The sequence below is a fragment of the Thermobia domestica genome, chromosome 4 (genome assembly GCF_964235325.1).
Source record: "Thermobia domestica chromosome 4, izTheDome1.hap1.1, whole genome shotgun sequence".
NCBI classification, from domain to species: Eukaryota; Metazoa; Arthropoda; class Insecta; order Zygentoma; family Lepismatidae; genus Thermobia; species Thermobia domestica.
In genome coordinates, this window is record NC_137457.1 from 302022995 (window position 1) to 302041449 (window position 18455).

An 18455-nucleotide genomic window follows, 5' to 3' on the forward strand; every position below is an offset into this window, starting at 1 on the left:
AGAATGTTAACTGAAACAATTCTCAGAATATTTGATTGATTGAAGAATTTTAACAGAAACAATTCTCAGAGTATTTGATTGATCGAAAAATTTTAGAAAAGCTAATTCTCAGAGTAGAGTTTAACAGAAACAATTCTCAGAGTATTTGACTGATTGAAGAATTTCAACAGAAACAACTCTCAGAATATTTGATTGATTGAACAATTTTAACAGAAACAATTCTCAGAGTATTTGATTGATCGAAAAATTTTAGAAAACTAATTCTCAGAATATTTGATTGATTGAAGAATTTAACAGAAACAATTCTCAGAGTATTTGACCGATTGAAGAATTTTAACAAAAACAACTCTCAGAATATTTGATTGATTGAAGAATTTTAACAAAAACAACTCTCAGAATATTTGATTGATTGAACAATTTTAACAGAAACAATTCTCAGAGTATTTGATTGATCGAAAAATTGTAGAAAAACTAATTCTCAGAGTATTTGATTGATTGAAGAATTTAACAGAAACAATTCTCAGAGTATTTGATTGATAGAAGAATTTTAAAAGAAACAATTCTCAGAGTATTTGATTGATTGATTACACACCCTCCCCGTGAATTTCGACCAGGGATTGAATCTTGATCTCCCATATCAAAGGTGTGTGTGTGTGTGTGTGCTAAGCATTTCGTACGAACAACTGTGTTTTATTTAAAGTAAAATATGAAACACTCCCACTTACAGCTAGCTGTATTATTTATGTACGTTATACTACTGTTCGTATAATTGATTGCAAGATGTAAAACAATAATTGTTTCGTAAGTATATAAAAATTAAAATCACAAAGGAGGATCAGAAACTAAGGTTACAAGGCCAATATTTCTGTAGTGTGTGTGGTAATTGTAATACATGGAGTTGGTAACTGAGCAGTGTTTCAGCCACCCGCCACCTGTGGTGCTAGTGGTAGGTAAACACAAATAGCGACTCGTTTGGAAAACTGATTTCGCAAAGAGATCCGCCCAATTATTCGATTTCTGTTGGCGGAACATGTAACCGCGGCTGAAATTCACCGGCAGCTGATAGAGGTTTACGGACAGACTGGAAGTCTCATCAGCATGTTGCAGAATAGTGTCGAAAGTTTGCGGCTGGTAGAGAAAACGTCACCCAGCACGCTGGTGCAGCAGTTTCCCTGGGACATAATCGAAACCAACCTACAACCAGGACCGTGCTCCAAGCGACTTTCACATGTTTCCGTACTTGAAGGAGCACCTAGGAGGCTGACATTTCGCTTCAAATGAGGTGGTGAAATACTTCGTAACAACGTGACTGAACACACAAGGATAGGATTTTTACCAGGAGGGAATCTTCAAACTCATCCCACGATGCGACAAGTGACTCAACTGGATAGGAACTATGTCGAAAAATAACCTAACATATTTACTACCTGTTGGATGTGTTGCTTGTATGAAATAATATATACACATTTCACTGCAAGCTTTGTAACCTGACTTTCTGATCATTCCTCGTATAATAGAGAAAGTTTCCATAATATACACTAGTTGATTGCATTACTAAGAATTTGTTTCCCAAGTAACTCATAATTTAGCGATCATAAAATCTTCCATTTAGCGGACTTCCTCTGATTACGTTTGTTCCACAAGATGTTAGACGCATTTGTAAAGATATAAATATTACTAATGCAGAATAAAGTACAAGCCTTATTATGTTGGATAAAGGAAACGGTTAAGTTTTCCGAAATAATATTCAGAAACTGAAATTCAAATCACTGGACAATCATGAACATGGAGGTGAATATGTTTAGTTTAAACCAGTGTTCCTTACATCCTTTAAGTAATCACTACTTCTGTTTCATTTGAAATCAATTTTTTTTAACATTTTGACATGATCTTTACTATTAACCCTATTCATGTGAGTCACTAATTCATTTTCTAATTTTTTTTCTTTCTTTTCGTAGTGTGCTGCACAAGAAGCGTATGAGTGTGCTCGAGCCATTTACGCTCATGCCTTATCTATTTTCCCAAGTAAGAAATCCATTTGGTTACGCGCGGCGTACTTTGAGAAGAAACATGGTACCAGGGAATCTTTGGAAGCTCTGTTACAGAGAGCAGTAGCTCACTGTCCTAAATCTGAAGTCCTCTGGTTAATGGGCGCCAAATCCAAATGGATGGCTGTAAGTATTCAATTCACTTAAAACAAAATGTAAAAGGTCAAATATTTAATATATATAATTCCTTCCTTCCTTTTCTATTCTTTTCTATTTTTCTTTCTGGATAACTCTTACAAACTGAAATTACTGTTGCATTTATTGTGTTAATCCCTGTATATAAAATGAGTTCTGACTTACTGACTGATCGACGCTTAGGCCAGGCTGCTTAGGCGAGGAACTTGAAATTTTAACAGTGCATAAGAATTGGCTTAAGATATTATTAAAAGAACCTGAAATACTAAAAAAAAAAAAAAAAAAAAAAAAAAAAAATACAAAATTTACTATTTTTCCTTTGCTTGTATTTCATAAGTGAAGGGAGATAATGTAATACAACTTAATACAATCATAGATAATGTTATTCTACAGCAGAAAATATGAACCCGCAGAATTTTCAGTGTTACCATGTACAGAAGTTACATTGTTACCAGAATAACATTTCCCCCGAAATTTAAGTTAAGGCAGCCAGTAGAGGAACAAACTCAACTGCATTTGGTTACGTATCATGTTGTTTTGGTATCCTGTGAACTACTTTTTAAATAATATAATTATTTAATTTTAATAACTACATATTAAAACTATTTTGCTTATTACAAACTAAATACAACTATTATTTAAGAAGTAGTTTACAGCATTCCAAGCCAACACGATACGAAATCAAGTGCAGTTGAGTTCGTTCCTCTAGTCGCTGCCTTAACTTAGATTTTGGGGGAAATGTTATTCTGGCAACACTGTAATTTCTATGGATAGCAACATTGAAAATTCTTCAGGGTCATCTTTTCTGTTGTAGAATAACATTATCTACAATGTTTGTGGTAAGTTGCATTTCATTATCACCTTTCACTTACGAAAAACAACCAAAAGGAAAATTATAAATTTTGTATTATTTTTAATAAGTCAGGCTCATAAGGAAGTATTTTTGGAATTTCAGCGTGGAAGTGGGTAAAATCGTGGTTGTAATTGGGTAAATCCACGTCAAATGGTCCAGAAAAGGAATAAATCGTTGCTTGGCAATGTTTAAAAAATCTTATTTTTGATGTGCAGTTACCTTACAATGTTGTTAGTTCAAAACAATCATTATTTTAATTTTAGTGACCTTAAGTTTCGAGTGACAGCCATATTTGTTTTCAAAGTTGCGTCATTTGGTGATGTTGTGAAGGGTTACCGAATCAGAAGTATCTCAGCCCCTAGTAGTTCTATCAATGTGGAACAAAAAACACAATGGTCAGGAAAGTGTAAGCTACAAGAGTATGCATTAGCCATTATCGTCCATGAAGTATAGCAGGGTGAAAAATAGGTCATTGATATTAAAAGTTTTGAGTTGAGCAGACGATTTTTGCAAGAAGACAAGTGATCAGGAAGGTAAGCTTTTCTGGATAAAGAGGTCTCATATAGAAGTGCTCATTCACCAAGTTTCAACCCTTATCAATTTAAAAATAGAAATTATTAAAAATTCAGAAAAGTGAAAAACGTACGTATGTCAGTATAAAACAGTTTCTGTTCTTAATATTGCACGCAGCCATATAGCTGGTATACGATTTTGAACCACATGCTTCCCCATTCACAAAGTCACTCTGCTAATGAGCATAATGGCCAAAAAAAAAAAAGGAATGAAATCTTGAAGTCCCACAGTTATGCCGACTAGTCTAAAGGAGACGGTGATGATGAGAAATGAATGAAATGGTGGAATAAAGAAAGTGGGAGGAAACTGAAGAACCCCGAGAAAACCCCACGCACACTGTGTTTGTCCACTACAAAACTCACTTGGTGCGAGCTGGGATCGAACCAAGGACCTCATGCACCAGAGGTGAACGCTCCACCACTAAGTCACCGCGACTCCAGCGTAACAGCAGTTCGAAAATGTCACGAAACCCTTAATAAACAAGGTATTTTTGTAAGAACGCACATTTAACATGCTATGTTTATTTTATTTTCAGGGAGATGTTCCTGCAGCCCGAGGTATATTATCTCTTGCGTTTCAAGCCAACCCTAATTCCGAGGAGATCTGGTTAGCTGCTGTCAAATTGGAATCGGAGAACTCTGAATATGAGCGGGCTCGTAGGTTGTTAGCTAAGGCACGTGCGTCAGCTCCAACTCCCAGGTGAGTATTTCTAAAATATCCCCATATTTCAAAATATTTGTGCTAAAAAAAATAGTTACAAAAGATATATGCTTTTAAAAATAAGATTATATAAGATACAACTTACAAAAAAAGAAAAAGAAATTCTCTTTGAACCAAGAATAATGATACAAATAAATTGAAACTGAAAACTACATTTCCATGCATAAAAGGCTTATACAGCAATAATAATAATAATAATAATAATAATAATAAAGGTAATTAATTAAAATGAAGTACTGCTTTCCATAAAATTGACATCATTGTAACAAAATTTCGGGAGGTTGGAGAGGAAAAAGGAACATGGGCATATTAAGGAAATAAAATGGCAAAGGTCCTAAACAAAGAAAAAGTGACTGCTAGTCCCATCCGAAGACATTAAATATACATTATTAAATTAAATATACACTGACTACTGATTAAATATACATTGACTACTTTCTGAGAACCCTTTTTTGTCCTAAAAGAATAACGTATGTACGTAAAAATCCTAACTCTATTTATTACAGAATCAAAATATGATGCCTCAGCGCTACAAAGGCGAGTGCTCCGAGGCATTAGGCCGATAGTCGCTAGGCTTATAATTTGTAGTTCGCATCCTACTTAATGATTCATTCTCTTATAGTCTAAGGGTCAAAACCCTAGGACACAAAATTCAAGAACGAAATAATAATAATAATAATATACTGACTTGCTTATAGCGTTTTTCAATACATATTTTTTAGTCTATATTTCAGTTGAACTAGCGGTCAATTTTCAGGGCAAAGACCGTAAAGTATTTACCTATACAGATATTTGCATAGTTGATGCAATTAATAGTATGTTGTTATATATATTATATATATATATATATATATATATATATATATATATATAATTGCCTCCAGTTACTTATCGTGTTAAAGTTATGAGCCCTTAACCTATTAATATGTGAACGCACTAAACCTTTTTGTTTGTTTGTTTGTTTGTTGTAGAAGTCAATTGATGCTGTATTCTTGCACTTTTTTCATTGTATCGACCGATAACAAAAACAAATTGTAGGGCTTCATAATACCTTATTATAATCTGTTCGGCTGTTAAAAAAAAAAAATCATGAATTGTAGGTTGTAATAATTATGGAATTTGCAATCGTGATCTGGCAACTCTGAACTTCTAGAAATTTGAAGCGCTCATAGAGCTCGTAACTAGTAAGATAGATAACTTATTGTGGATACCTCGTATAAGGAGGCTATTATTTTATATATATATATATATATATATATATATATATATATATATATATATATATATATGTGTGTGTGTGTGTGTGTGTGTGTGTGTGTGTGTGTGTGTGTGTGTGTGTGTCTGTGTGCGTGTGTATGTGTATGTGTGTATTAAAGATGTTTCAAAACAACACCGACAACGTTTGGGAGGTGATTCCTGACAACAAAATAAAAAGTATAGACCAACTTAGGTGCACAAACCTTCTTTTCGGAGTTATAGGCTGCCGAAAACATGAAAAAATAAAGTTTAAAGATCCATAACTCCAAAACTATGGGATCTACTGTAGTCGGGTCAAGACTTCACTTAGAAACTAATATGTGCTCTATCCAAAACTACATGTTTCATAATCCTAAGGTACTCACGCAATAATTTTTATAGAGAGAGTTTGGCTACAGTCGTATAATTTGAAGTACTCACCAACTACCTCTGCAAAAACTGTTGCAGAAGTAACACAGGATTCTAAAACATAGATATTTGGATATGGTACATACTAGTTCTTAAGTGAAGTCTTGACCCAACTAGGCTAGGTCCCACAGTATTGGAGCTATGGACCTTTAAAGTTCATTTTTTCACGTTTTCGGCAGCTTATAACTCTGAAAGGAAGCATTTGTGCAGCCAGATTGGTCTATTTTCTTTTTGTCTTATCTTGATGTTAGGAATCATCTCCCAAACGTTGTCGGTCTTGTTTTGAAACACCCCGTATATATATATATATATATATATATATATATATATATATATATATATATATATATATATATATATATAGAGAGAGAGAGAGAGAGAGAGAGAGAGAGAGAGAGAGAGAGAAAGAAAGAAAGAAAGAAAGAAAGAGAGATAATGTTATATATATATAAATGTATTCAACATACAGGTAGTAGACATTGAGACTGAAATGTCTGGTAGAAAACCATAATTTGTATTTAATAAGGTGTTGGGGCGCCTTTGGCAGCCAGTACAGCAGCATCACGACTTTGGGAAGGATTGATGGAGGTCCTGCACTATTTGCAGGATTTTCAGCCATTCCTCTTGAAGCACAATAACAAGTTCAGTATGTGCACGTGGTGGAGGGAAACGTTTGGGACTCAATAATGTTGAGATCCGGCAATGAAACGGGCATGACAGATGTTCAGCCTGATTGTCATGCACATCAAACCACTCTGTGACAAGTTTAGCAGTGTAAATGAGGCAGTTATCATCCTAAAACACTGCTCTGAAGAGTGTTCGAACCATAAAGTGTAAATAGTTCTATAGTCCTCCAGAATGGTTCTATAGGCTTTGACAATAACACGACTCTACAGCAATCAATCAGTCGAAGGTCTGCCATGATATTGCACCCCAAACCATCACGGATCCACCTCCGTGTTTGACTGTAGGTACCAATTAGTCTGGGTTGAATGCATCAGAGAGGCTTCTCCAGACGAACAGTCTCTCTGTTCTATGGAAAATAGTCTAGCTTGACTCATCCGCGTAAGAATATGATACGTTTTAGGACATCCAACGTCCAGGTTTTATGATTCTAGCACCACTGAACCCGCTTTGCGGCATTTGTGCTACTGAGGAAAGGCTTCGGTATAGCAACCTTCCCATGGGTATTGACCTTATGCAGGTATCGACGGATAAGTATCGTGCACAGGTGAGGTGTGTGTTCACTTCTACAGTGATTGCCGATGCAGAGGTTGTCCGTTTTCGTGCAACAATCTTAGTCAATGACCTGACGTCCCTTTCAGACAACTTCCGTTTTTCCGTGGAGTTGCTCCTCCTAGATATAGGTCGTCCTTCCTGTTCATATGCACCCATCATTCTTGATACTGTAGCTCGTGAGAGTTACAAAGTATTTCAATTTTGGACACAGATGCACCTGCTGGAGGTGCCCCTTCAATCTGCCCTCATTTGTAGTCGGATATATTCCCCAGTATTTGACGTTCACTAACGAACCTCTTTCTAGAGAAGTGACTAACAAGGACCCGCACATGTGACTCATTGCCTACAAATACGATGTAAACTACCAGATGGCTGTGGTGAGCCCCGCGAACATTTTATGCTATTTGCGCAGATATTGCAGCAATGTCCACTACCTGTCCACTGTACCCGTCTTGCCTGAAGAAGATTGAACGCTAGTTCAACAGAAATATAGGCTAAAAAATATGTATTGAAGGTACATTATAGGCAAGTCGCATATTATTATTATTATTAATAATAATAATAATAATAATAATAATAATAATAATAATAATAATTTAAATGTGTTCCATACGCTCAATAAGTAAATCAAATAATGTCTCAGTGGTTATAGTTTTGATGTATGTAAATCTTTTTCAGAGTGATGATGAAATCTGCTAAATTGGAATGGGCATTGGATAACTTAGAACAAGCCGTGATGCTGTTAGGTGAAGCCATTAAGGTGTTCCCAGATTTTGCTAAGCTGTGGATGATGAAAGGACAAATCGAGGAACAGCAAGGAAGGCAAGAAGATGCATTGGAAACATACAACCAAGGCGTAAGGACCATTTTCTTTCTGTTAGGTGTAGTAAAATTTTATTTACGTGATGTGCCACGAGACACATTTTTTTCTTTCTTTTAGCTATTATTTAGGAGTCAGCTTGAAACAAAAGATAAGGATAATTCGTAGATAATCAACATTTTGCGGATAGAAAATAAGTTTAAGGCTCAAGAAGTTAATGCACATCATGTACAAAGTACCGATGAATAATAATAGTAATAAAGTAGTACGTAGTTGAACTAACATTTATCGCATCCGGCTGTAGTTTTCCTAAACAGTTTAGCAGATTCACTTGCCCTCTTTCATTACCATATAAACTGAGTCCTTAAATGAAAAATAAAAATTTCTCATGATTGTCAAAGAAGAGTAGTTTTTAAGTTTTTACAATACTTCAATTCCGAAGGGGTTTTGTAAAGAATAAAACATCTGGTTATGTAAATACTTTTTTATGGAGTCAGATTTGTAACGACATTATATCCTCTCGATAAAACAGAAGGCACGGAACAATGCAAGGTGATTTTCCAGTAAAAGACCCCTGTCATACTGATAATGGCAAGCAAATCTGCCGAAACTTTTTGAAAATTTTGGCAGGATACAACATGTGTTAAGTTTAACTAATGGCTTACTTACCTTAGGAAGCGATATGTTTTATATTTTACATGTGTGTACCGGAAGTGGCCATGATTCTTCTCCCAAATGGTGACTTACACTTACTATTGGCTCCGGGAGGAGAGACAGAGTATCTCAGTGTCTTCGTGGTACCTCAACATGTAAAAAGAGGAAGTCCTGTATTGTTTGGACGAACCTACCAGAGGAACTATCTATCCCAAATGGCCAGGTCTTGAAAGATACTTGTCTACATCAGTCATTGGCTCTGGTAATGTACGGTGTACCTCTGCCGTAATTAGAGGAAGTCCTGTATTCCATGGACGATCCTACTGGGAGGGGAACCGAGCGGTGACTGGGGAAAAGTGCCGATCCGAGGTATCTGGGTAAAGGTTTCCGATTCGAGTAGAAGGGAGAAAGCTCTATAGGATAAGAGGCTGGCATCAAACTCAGTTGGTAACTTAATACGTACCATTGTATCCGGGATGAGATATGGGAGTATCTCGACATGTACGCGGTACCTCTACACGGAAAGTAGTGGTTATTGAACGATTGAGGTAGGCAGGCCGTAAATAAACGGGCTTGCCTGGGGCTCCCGGAATTGGGTTTCACTCTGCCGGGCAGTGGTCAAACCGTGGGATTCGGTAGCCTATGTGAGCTAATCCCAGGAATCTGGACAACGGTGAGCATGGGCGGGAGATGAGTTTGCGTTAAAACGCTCGGGCACCATGACTGCAGAGCAAGGGAAGCCTTGAGTTTTTCTAGCAAGGCCACTTGCACCAGAAGGTATCTGGTAGGCACTTAGAACTTCTGTCTGGCCTCGCAGTGGGCGTATCTCACTCCCCTAGAGAATAAGGCAATTGCGAATTAAGGTTGAAAGACTTCTTTAACGGTGCACTACGTGCAATCTTCCACATTGAAAAATTAAGAGCCGGATGCATCTAGCCAAAACTTAAGCCAAATGGCCGCAGCTCGTCACCAGGAGCGTCATTTCAGATTTTGCTTGGGGGGAGCAAGACCCCTTGATATAAGTAAAATTTCGCGTGTTTCACTGATTTACTACTATTCTATTGATAAAATCTATATACATCTCAAACTCGGGGGGGGGGGCAAATGCCCCTCCCTGCCCTCCCTAAATGACGCCCCTGCTCGTCACAAGTGGCGGGTGAAATGTGGCAGTAGACCACTTCCATCTAATTTGTCACAACACTCCTGCAAGACTTTCTGAGCAGTGTTTACCGTATTCTCTGTGATGCTAGTGGCCACCAAAGAGGTATTCTTACACAACTTATTTATCTCCATTTATCATGTAGAATTCAACTGTCAAAGGTGTTCTATTGTCGACACTAAGTTGTCCAAGCGCAAGAGGAGTTACGGTATGATCCATATGGTTTGAGTGATTGAACACCGACTTCAAGACTAATAGAATGTATGACGGTTCCGGGGAGCAGACTGGGCGGCGGCGTCACATTAAGCGGGAAACCCGGATTCGATTCTCGATTCAGTCGTGCGTGTTTTAATTTTTGTAAATTATTTAGTTCGCATCTTAAAAAGAAAAAAAATGTATGATCTGAAATCGTTTATTTCCTCCATTTATCGGAGCTGCGGTAGCTTAGTGGTAGAGCGCTCACCGAGAGGTGGGATCTCTTGTTTGATTCCAGCTCGCGCCAAGGGAATTTTATGGTGGATAAGCGCCTTATGCGTGAGTTTTCTCGGGGTTCTCCCACTTCCAGTCTCTCTCAGCCTCGGTGTATAATCGAAGGTCGTAAAACTAGAAATTTCATTTAATTATATTTTCCTCCATTTATCATACCAAGAATGTGTTTGTGTTGATGTTTATTAAGTAGAGACTTTGAAGATAAAATATATCTTTTAGCCTCTAGACGGTTTTCATACCAGTGTATTAGAGCATTTTCTTCAATCTGCTAGGCATCGCTTACTGATTATTATTTAAGATCATACTGTATATATTAAATATTCTTAGACTATCAGCCGGGTGAACATATTGACGTCCGATGTTTCGAATGCAAACATTGCGTTCATCTTCAGGGATTGTGATAAAGAGACCGGAGATATCTGAACGTATATATATGTGACTATTTGGAGGCAGAGCTATGAATGTGGAGTTGTGATTGGCTAAGGGCAATACTGGCTTCTGATTGGCTGAGGGGAATATTGGCTTCTGATAAGATGATGATGTGGCTACGAGAAATGGTTTTATTGAACTTTTTTTTTCTGGAAATGGCCGATGAGATAGAACTGAGTTGAAACCCATTGTCCCCTGCCCCTCAGCCAATCAGGAGGTAGCATTTCCCTCAGCTGACTACAAGTCCCCATTCATAGTTCCACTCCTAAATAGTTACCATATATATAGGGTGTTACAAAAATTAGTCACAATATTTTGGGAATAGATTTCCCACATCAAAATAAGGAAAACAAGTTCATATGGACCTGTGGTCGGAAGTGCATACTTTAGTAGTTATAGGATGCCGGAAACGTGAAAAAATAAGCTTTAAAGGTCCATAGTTCCACTACTATAGGACCGATCGTAGTCGGGTCAAGATATCACTGATGAACTAGTATGTTAACTATCCTAATATCCATCTTTCAGAACCTCCGGTGCTTGCATAATCATTTTAAAGAGGCTGTTTTTGGGAGTACTTGATCACTCTCCATCTACGTCTCTAAAAATTGGTGTGCAAGTACTACAGTGCCCGAGAATTATCCTGGCAGTGACGTAGACTTCGCTCTTCCTCAAATGCCATCCCACTGGTTAGAGCAGACGCTTCGTTCAATTCAACGTCGAATCCCAGGAAAGAGAAAATGCGCGAACACAAATACCAACTTAAAAGCACGCTCCGTTCTCTACAACAGGAAAGCGAAAGGAATTGAACCGAAATGGGAGGCTCGTTTTTGATAAATATACTTCTCATCTTTGTATAACGATAACTGGAGTTCGAGGAGACATAAATGCTACATTTTTTGCTTTTATATTTATATAACTTTCATGAAGAATATGGTTATTTTATATTTCAATTTTATATTATAAGTATGTGGAAAATAATTTTAAATGACAGCCATTTATGTTCATTCTGTTCTAACAACACTTAGATTTCAATATGCTACAAACTTTCGTTCTATTGAAGATAGACACAAATATGCAGTGGACGAAATGGAAAGGGAAGTCCAAAGTTTATTTTAAAGAAACCCCCATGTCTTTACCTATCACGGTCCTTGAGTTAGAGGATGATATGTGAACGTGTTTCCTGGTCGCGGAAACAGAGCGTGGGGGTTAGTGAATGTAGCTTCGAAAAGTATAACATTTACCAATAAGACATAAGAACAGCACTTCCAGGAAAAACAAACAAATTAAAAAACAAAAGCGAAATGAAATGAACTGAAAAGCGCGTGTTTTCTTTCTGTAGGGCTGTACAGTCTGTGCTGACTGGTGAAAGTTGTCAATCCTTTGTTTTATTCTCGTTCTCGAAATTTTGTGTATAAGAATGGGTGATAGTACCTTAAAGAAAGGCAAGCCGTTGCATTGTGATGCAGGAGACATTGCTTTTAATGTTTACAACTTTTCTTGCAGCAAACAATAATAAATCTGACAGTGTTCATGAAATCTCCCGAGCAACATGTGTCAGTGAGAGATCCGTGTGGCGAATTGTGAAAGAGAAGGAGTAAAGTCTGGACAACCCGTCGTAACACCCTATAAAGCAAGGCCAAATACATACAAAAGATAAACAAATTTAGATTATTTCGATGAAGTAGTAGTTCGTAGAATAATTCACAATCTCTATGCTGAAGGCATTGTCACCACCTTAAATAAATTATTGTGCGAACTTAAGAAAAGCATTGACTTCAAAGGTTCTGAGTGGGCATTACAACAAATACTGCGCAAGTTTGGATTTAGGTTTTAAAAAAATTCTATTGGAAACAGGGTGGAAAAAAATCATGATTTTTTTCAAAAAAATCATTTTTGTTGATTTTTTTTATTTAAATCGATTTTTTTGATTTAAATCAAATCTTTATCTTCGTATAATACAAGTCGCGAGCTGAAGAAAAAACATTAGGAATTAGTATTAAATGTTAATTATGCCATTTGAGTGAAAGTATTGGGTTTTAATTTTGAATTAATTCCCAATCGTTAGCCTATTTCAATCCCAATGTTTCTTAAGCATTAAGGGAAAAGTACAGCAATGTATATCAACATGACACTTTTCTTTTCACGAAAGTTACTGAAATTTGGCAGGGGCATATTTTTAAACAATTAGGACTAGCTAGCGGCACGAAATACATATAAAGTACATAAATTTTGCCTAAAATTAACTAACTCACTCTATGACCTATGGAACTCGGAGGTTCAATGCCATGTTCACAAAAGCTCTCCTGACTTCTATCCTTAGTCAAGCGAATCCAGTTTTTATTTTGTATTCTTATTTCTGCGAGATCCATCTTAATATTGTCCTCCCATCTTCGCCAAGGTCTTCCTAATGGTCATTTTCCGATTGGACTTCCAGTTAAAACTTTGAAAGCGTTCCTACTTTCTTCCATTCTCGCTACATGTCCTGCCCACCTGAGCTTTCAAGATTTGATGACCCTAACAATGTTTGGTGAACGGTATAAATTATGCAGTTCCTCATCATGAAGTTTTCGCCATTCCTCATTTCCGTTCCTTTTGGTTCCGAATATTCGTTTCAGGATTTTATTCTCAAATACTTTCAGTCTGCGTTCGTCCCTCAGCGTAAGCGACCATGTTTCACAACCATACAGCACAACAGGCATAATTATCGTTTTATATATTTTAAAGCTTCAAATTCCTCGACACAATTCGCGACGATAAGAGATTTTGAACTTAATAATAACACGAATCCCCTGCTTTTATTCGATATTTAATTTCTTCGTGAATATCGCTTTCTGATCCTATATATTAGCCGATGGCAGAACTTTCTTTGTCTTTATGCGATGAGCTTTTGTAAGTCAAAAATTTTCTGCAGGAATTCCAAAATAAAATAAAAAATCAAGATGATCAGTTCCAGCAGAAGAAACACTTGTGATTGTTAAAAATATGCTTTATGTGACGTGAAAAACAGTTCAAATGCGAGTTGTCTGTGCATTTAAGACATCTATACATAGCAGGCACGTTTTTATACTTTCCTTTTGGCTATTTTATTTCTTCTGACAATTTTTCCTGCACAGGCGCGGCAAATTTTCTGCGATCACATCGCAGATCGCGGCATGTTCTGCAATGGGGTCAAGTATCCACATTATCAAAAGTATTATTTGATATTTTAACGCATCCAAAATTTGTCGTATTACGATCCCGAGGAACTTCTATGTGTTTAGTACATAAATTTCGCCCAAAATTTTAAAATCTATTTTTTTTTTTTTTTTTTTTTTGTTTCGGAGGGGATCGGACCCCTCTAAATACGCCCCTATTATCTGGAAACAAACAAATAGACGTGGACACAAAAGAGTTTTCATGTTAAGTGTCCATGGTGATTTCACCGTTGGAATAGATATTTTAAAACCCTGTGTTACAAAGAGAAGAAAGCAGGGTTCACCCGTAACCCGTTGAAACGGGATTTTCCCTGATCGTTCCTTACATGATACTCGTTTTCATACTGTGCTTACATATATTTGAGTCTCATTGTATTATGATTATTATGTTCCATAATTGAAATAACAGAAGCGAAACGGGATTTTACTTACTTTCACTTTAAATTAATTCATTTCGGAATTTGATTTAAATCAACGATTTTTATTTAAAAAATCAAGTGATTTAAATCTTGATTAAAATCGTGATTTAAATCAGACTGATTTAAATCAATCCACCCTGATTGGAAATAGAAAACTGCTTTTTGAAAGGAAAGATATTGTCGTTTGACGACATACATATAGGGTCTAATCTTATTTTTTCTTTCTTTGTCGTAACAATGCATATATATGTATATGTGTATATATATATATATATACTAGCAGCGTTCACCCCGCTTCGCTGCGGTCACCCCGGAACGCAATAAACTTTGTTACTTAGATAATTTTTACTTTTTCCCCATAGAAGATTGCAGTAAATGTTAACATTATATCGCCTATCGGACTTTTGCGGATTGATTGGAGTGAAAAGACGTGTTTTTTTTCTGCTCCACAGTAGGAGCCGAAAAAAGTGGGTAAAAGTGCTGTTTATGTGTAGTGCTACATACCATTCAAACAGTGAATGTGTCCAAAGTCCAACAAAAGGAACCGCATCAAAATCGGGCCAACCGTTTAGAACATATAGACAAAAAACTGGACCAGTTTTCTCCATCTAAATAGTGTTGTGTGTGCTTTTACATGTGGCGAGAGCAGGAAGAATTTTTAAAAAGTAAAAAATAAAAGATCAGCATTTCCTGCTGAAACAACCAAGGACAGGTAAACGAACTCACTAGTGCAGCTTAACACAAGGCAACATAGGATCACATCTTTCTGGTAAGTCTGAACTTAGTACCGTATATATTCAACAAAACTGAACTTAGAATTTTTCTTATAAGAAACAATGAAATATAACATGGGCTTTTAAGCCAACTCTAGGGCACTATGGAGTCCAAACCGAAAGGACCAGGGACCTGATTTTTTTTTTTTTTTTTTTTTTTTTTTTTTTTTTTTTTTTTTTTTAGGTGGATCCTCAACCTTCCTCCCTACTTCCCCATGATCCTCAACCTCCCTCTCCCGAAAACATATTCGACCAAAAATGGGGTAGGTCTTGACCTTTGACCCCATTTTCGGAAGAATATATGTGACCCCCTCCATAACCCCTCGCGACATTTTTTTTTTTTTTCCGGGGTCAAAATTTTATCCACCATCGAACCCCCTTCACTCCCGGGAATCGTCCCCCTCTCAGGTCCCCCCGATCGGGGAAGACGTCCTTAGTGCCCACACCAAGTCTCAGTGAAATCGCGTAAAAAACAAAAAAAAAAAAATTGCCCATCGAGACTTTTGTGTTAGCGAGTGCAGTACGTATACTATTCATAACTTTCAAACAGTGACTCTATCATAACTAAACTACACTTGTAGGAAGACAAGTTGAACGCGGAAAATGGCCAAGTATAGATCGCCAGCTAGGGATCAATCACCAGTCGTAAGAACTACCAAAATTGACGAAAACACGGAACAAAGAAAAAGAGGGAGAGAAGAGATGGAGATGCCTGAACACCAAACCAGAAAAGCCACAATGGAGGAGCCGGGCTTTGACACAATCCTGCAAATGGAACAGGAAATGACATACTTGGAAGGACTGCTGGACTGGAAAAAAGTAGGTAGGGGCCATTTAGAGAAGCTCAAGAAAAGAGTAACAGTCTGGGTGAAAGACCGTTCACAGCTTATTGGAAAGATCGAACAATTAGAAAGGATGAATGATAAGATTCAGACTAAATATGATGAGCTGCAGAAGGAGAAACTTATCACTGAAATGGAGCTAATGTCGGGAGCAAAGGGTAGCCGAATAGAAGACAAAAAACTCATAGAAGAATTAAAACAGACGAATGAAAAACTGGAGAAAGAGATCGAAGACCTCAGAGAAGAAAAAATAGAGATCAAGCAAGACCGAGACCGACAATATAAAAGGCTGGAGGCGGAAATAGCAGAGATAACAGAAAGTAGGAATGAAATTAAGCAGCAACTTCAGGAAACGTCCAGAAAATTAAGAAAAGCAGAAGAGGAGTACAAATTTTTGGAAAAGAAGCACGAAAAGTTGAAAGAAGAATTGATCCAGACCCAGCAAACATTTGGTAGATCGGAAATCGCCTGGGAAAAACAACGTCATATCTTACAAGAAAAGCTACAAGAATTGGAAAATAAGCAAGGCACGGATACAGAAGCTGTAGTTAAAGAGATACAGGCGCTTTCAAAGAAGATAGAAGATACACATGAAAAAAAGGAACAGGATGAAAACCTAACATGGTCGGAAGTGGTTATGGGAAGAAAGGTAACGGAAAGAGAGAAAAAAATAATGGAAGTCACGGCAAGAACAAAACCTGCGTTGATAATTAGACCAAACGAGGGAGAGACTACAAAACAGACAGTAAGAAGACTGGCAGAGACAATAGATCCTAGGAAAGAGAAACTAAAAATTACAGGGATGAGAACAACAAAAGACCTGGTATTCCTGGAAACAGCTACCAAGGAAGATTTGAATAAAATTGTCTCCAAAGAACAAATAAAGAAGGATTTTAGAGTCGAAGAGACTAGGAGGCGAAACCCTTTAATGATAGTCTACGGCATACCATCAGATGTCAAAGACGAGGAAATTGTAGCTGCCATAATAGAACAGAATTTTGAAGAGGAAGAAATGGAAGAGGCAAAGAAGATCAAAGCCAGATTTAGAGCAGGCAAGAAAGGACAAAAGAAATGCCATCTGGTGATTGAAGTAACGCCAGGTATAAGGAAGGTATTAATAAGCAAAGATAGAGTATACGTGGACTACGAGTCACACAAAGTCAAAGATTTCATCGTAGTACCACAGTGCTACGTTTGTCAGGATTTTGGCCATGTAATGAAGCACTGTGATGCTAAGGATGGAAAAGTGTGCAGATACTGTGGCTCAAAAAGACACAATAGCGACGAGTGTGAAGATAAGAATAAAAACATATGCGTACCGTGCAGGTTGAGACATAAGGAATGTCAAACACCCAACACAGAAGAATGTGTATCGTACAGGATGGCACGAGAACGGATAATAAGCAAGATAAATTATGGATAAAAGAGCACAACTAAAAAATAAGAAACGCAACAAACCGCCCAGTAAGAAAAAAAGGGATAAACGAAGATTAGAAGATTTTTTAAACAGAAAGAGAAAACAAACTACTTCAACCAAGGACAAATATATTCAAACCGACATAAAAGAAGAAAAAGAATTAAAAGGGTCAATTAGGATGACTAACATGGAAATGGAACCTGAAAATAGAATAAAGAATACAGACACCACACCAACTGAGAAAGGAGATACAAAGAAGAAAACATTAATCTCATTCACACAGGGAGAGCAGAAATATCTGTTTCCACCAAAAGAGAAAAGGATACAAGACAACACGATAACCTCTACTAAAGAAGAAGAGAAAACAATATTTAATGAGCCCAAAATGTTGTACCCCAATATGAACCATCTATACAGATTAGCCAAGCTTGAAGATAAAAACATACTGAACGTAGCATTTAGACAACTAGTAAGAGACATCCACGAAAAAGGAAGAACGATTACATATCCGGTCTTAGAAGAAATAGATAGATTGGAACTAAGAACGTTTGATCTGCCAGCTAATGGATGGGAGTTGCTAGATCTAATAGATGAGGTATACGAAAGAAGAGGCATCCACTGGGATCTAGAGAATGTCTATAGACAACTGGTAAATGCGCATGGTAGGATTTGTTTCGACTACAGTAAAACGGGGATGGATGCCTATGTTCATACCAAATATGCATAACACGTTAACAACAATTAGAATAGCACAAAACAATTCGCACAAATCGAAAATAGCAACAATGGAATTACGAAGATTTACAGAAACAAACAACATAGATATCTTAGCCATACAGGAGCCATATCTGTATAATAACAAGCTAACAACTTTTCCTGTAACAAGTAAAATCATATACGGAGGTGAAGAACCCCAAGCAGCCACAGTAATAATGAACAGGAACATTGAAGCTTTAAAACTTTCACAATATTGTGACAATTGGATAATATGTATAGAAATAACGAAAGGAACAGACACCTTTTGGA

The 18455-nt window shown here is 37.0% G+C and overlaps 2 protein-coding genes across 2 annotated transcripts in view; both read left to right on the plus strand.

The window, feature by feature from the left end:
* The window catches only part of Prp6 (pre-mRNA processing factor 6), a 93419-nt gene that overhangs the window by 58459 nt on the left and 16505 nt on the right, over positions 1 to 18455 (plus strand). Inside the window, exons 13-15 of the mRNA XM_081756381.1 lie at positions 1959 to 2174; positions 4145 to 4308; positions 7912 to 8089. Of these exons, the coding sequence (XP_081612507.1) occupies positions 1959 to 2174; positions 4145 to 4308; positions 7912 to 8089 (558 nt within the window). The remainder of the gene's footprint in view (positions 1 to 1958; positions 2175 to 4144; positions 4309 to 7911; positions 8090 to 18455) is intronic.
* On the plus strand, positions 13592 to 17452 carry LOC145684256 (uncharacterized). Its single transcript, XM_081756382.1, has one exon. The coding sequence runs from the start codon at positions 15774 to 15776 to the stop codon at positions 17433 to 17435; it is 1662 nt and encodes a 553-aa protein (XP_081612508.1). The 5' UTR covers positions 13592 to 15773; the 3' UTR covers positions 17436 to 17452.

What these genes read in the sequence shown, in the direction of transcription:
- LOC145684256 (XM_081756382.1), top strand. Translation starts at nt 15,774, where the DNA reads ATGGCCAAGTATAGATCGCCAGCTAGGGATCAATCACCAGTCGTAAGA.